The sequence below is a fragment of the Branchiostoma belcheri genome, unplaced genomic scaffold (assembly GCF_001625305.1).
Source record: "Branchiostoma belcheri isolate BF01 breed outbred unplaced genomic scaffold, Haploidv18h27 scaffold1712, whole genome shotgun sequence".
NCBI classification, from domain to species: domain Eukaryota; kingdom Metazoa; phylum Chordata; class Leptocardii; order Amphioxiformes; family Branchiostomatidae; genus Branchiostoma; species Branchiostoma belcheri.
Genome location: NW_017803172.1, coordinates 1 through 2,399, shown reverse-complemented (window position 1 = coordinate 2,399; position 2,399 = coordinate 1). Strand labels below are relative to the sequence as shown.

The 2,399-nt window shown below is 42.2% G+C and overlaps 1 protein-coding gene across 1 annotated transcript; it reads right to left on the bottom strand.

Annotated features, from left to right (window-relative positions):
* Positions 1–68: 68 nt before the first annotated feature.
* On the bottom strand, positions 69–2,102 carry LOC109466931 (pre-miRNA 5'-monophosphate methyltransferase-like; the record flags this gene model as incomplete). Its single annotated transcript, XM_019764804.1, has 3 exons — positions 69–605; positions 1,081–1,195; positions 1,627–2,102. Coding segments are annotated over 3 exons (738 nt in total), but the record flags the coding sequence as incomplete, so codon positions are not given.
* Positions 2,103–2,399: the final 297 nt, after the last annotated feature.

The following is a 2,399-nucleotide window of genomic DNA, read 5'->3' as shown; positions in this document are numbered from 1 at the left end:
ATCAAGCCACCTGAGAGCTAAAATAATTCTACAACTAATGTCTTATGAAGAGCTCAAAGACAACACACTCAATCTTATAGGTATTTTATTTTCACATAAAAGGGAGATTTTTCCCTTGACAACAAAATGCACATTCTCATGCATTTTGAAATGGAAGAAATGGAATCAGCTATCGTATAACAATACAACAGCACAGAGGAACTAACGTTACAGAGGAAGACAGATAAAAATCTAATAAACTTCATTTTATAAGTGAATCAAGATTTAAACGCTTCAAACAATTATCTGCACTCCCTTCCACACAGCTCAGGCAGTGACACATTTTCTTACATTAAAGACAAAACAATGCTTCTTTAATTGAGGGTTTCAGTCAATCATATTCGAAAAAATTACATGTACCATGGACCGAATATTACTCCAGACTCACTAATGTCAGAATGTAAGATGTACACTTTCAGTCAGAGCAGTTCTCCCTCTCCAGAGTAATACAGTACCAGCTTCCTGCCCCACTGTGTCTCCCCGAACCCCCCCGCTCTCCTCATGGCGCAGTCCTGCGTCAGACACCTGTCGATCTCCGTCTCCACGTTGCTCCTGATCTGCAGCTCCTGTGTAACAGTTAGGGCTTATTTTAATTATGGCAGAGCTGTGTATCTAAATAAATCTTAGGTACAGGTACAGGTGCAGGTACACAGGGTTAGGTACAGGTCTGGACCTGAACCTGTATCTGAACAATTTGACCAATTGACATGCTCTTCTGAACTCCTTCAATAACAAGAAAACATTGATAAACTTGTCAGTTATGGTTTAGTTTTTGTTTATGGAGAATGCTCAGACAAAATATGGGCAAAACTAAGATTTTGTTGTCATGAACACACTGTCCTTTCACAACAATACACTGGGACCCATGGGGGACCAGCTATTTACACATTTGAGGTCACAAATAGGCATAAAATTGTGAAATTGTTGAGGTACGGTACCAGTACTGAGGGATTAGGTACCTGTACCTAATCAATTTTTTTCTGGTACAGTATCAGTACTGCGTACCGGTACACAGCCCTAGCTAGACCTGAGATATCGCACCTGCAGCTGCGGGAACTCCGCCCGGCCCAGCTTGCGCAGTCGCCGCGCCGCCGAGCGGTAACACTTCCAGGGCTGCGGCTCCAGCAGCAGGAACCAGGTATTACTGGAGACAGACCTGCGGGGGGGAGGGGAGCTTAATTCACTCACTCACTCACTCACTAAGTTTAGGCTCATCATGATATTGTAACAAAATAATACACATGGTACATTGCATCAAATTGCTGTTGTCGTGAATCCACACATTACACATTTCAAAATAGAGTCTGTAGAATCATTGATTAATACGAAACAGTAAATACAGACCTAATAGCAGGCTATGATTATAGCCTAAGTAGCTTTCCATTTAATGATCCTTATGTTTCACAATCAAAAGCTCAAGAATAGTCTGTTGCAAAAACTGCAGCAAGTGCAATTGTATTTTTGTTTAGAATGCCAAAAGCTTTGGTGGGAATTAAACCTTAAGTTAAACCTTGTGACCTACTACTGCGATTTCTAGTCTATTAATCCATTCGTCTATTAACGAAGACTTGGAATCCGATCACCCACCTGAGGAAGTCCCTGAGCCCACTGTCCCCGTTCTGTAAGTGGATCCACATCGTCACAGAGAAACAGAACGTCACGTCAAACTTGGTACGGCTGAATCTCTGCAGATACGAGCCCAGACTCTCCTGTCTCTGCTCTGTGTCCATGTAGTCCAGAGTCTGGAATGTGAGGTGGTCTGTGTGCCGGTGGTTCTCTGTGGCACGCTGGATCAGAATGTTGTCAATATCACAGCCCAGCATGTGGAAGTCTGTGTGCTGGGTGGGTTGTGAGGCTGTTGTATTGAAGTCTGTGTGCTGGGTGGGTTGTGAGGTTATTGTAGTCACTGTGATGTCTGTGTGCTGGTTGCATTGTGAGGTTATTGTATTGAAGTCTGTGTGCTGGTTAGTTTGTGAGGCTGTTAATGTACTGTCCTTGTGATCAGGTTGACTGTTTCCAGGGGAATCTGAAGAGAACTGTTCGACAAGTGCTGCTGTCAGGTCCTGGGGAGAGGAAGAAAGATGATCAAGGTTTCTGTTTACATATTGTCCAAGACTATACCACTTACCACTTGTAAACTACTATAATAGTTATGTGGACATCATCACAACAACATACCACTGCAATTTGAAGTTAATTATCAAATGCAGCTCATTGCTCAAGAATCCATACATTGATTTCTCTTCTATTGAAAAGACACGACATATAACGGATATATTTCTGTTTTTATGATTCCTGCGTTTTACAGGGCATGCAACAAACAAGTAGAAATAGACAAAAGAGAGCTAGAAGAAAGTTCT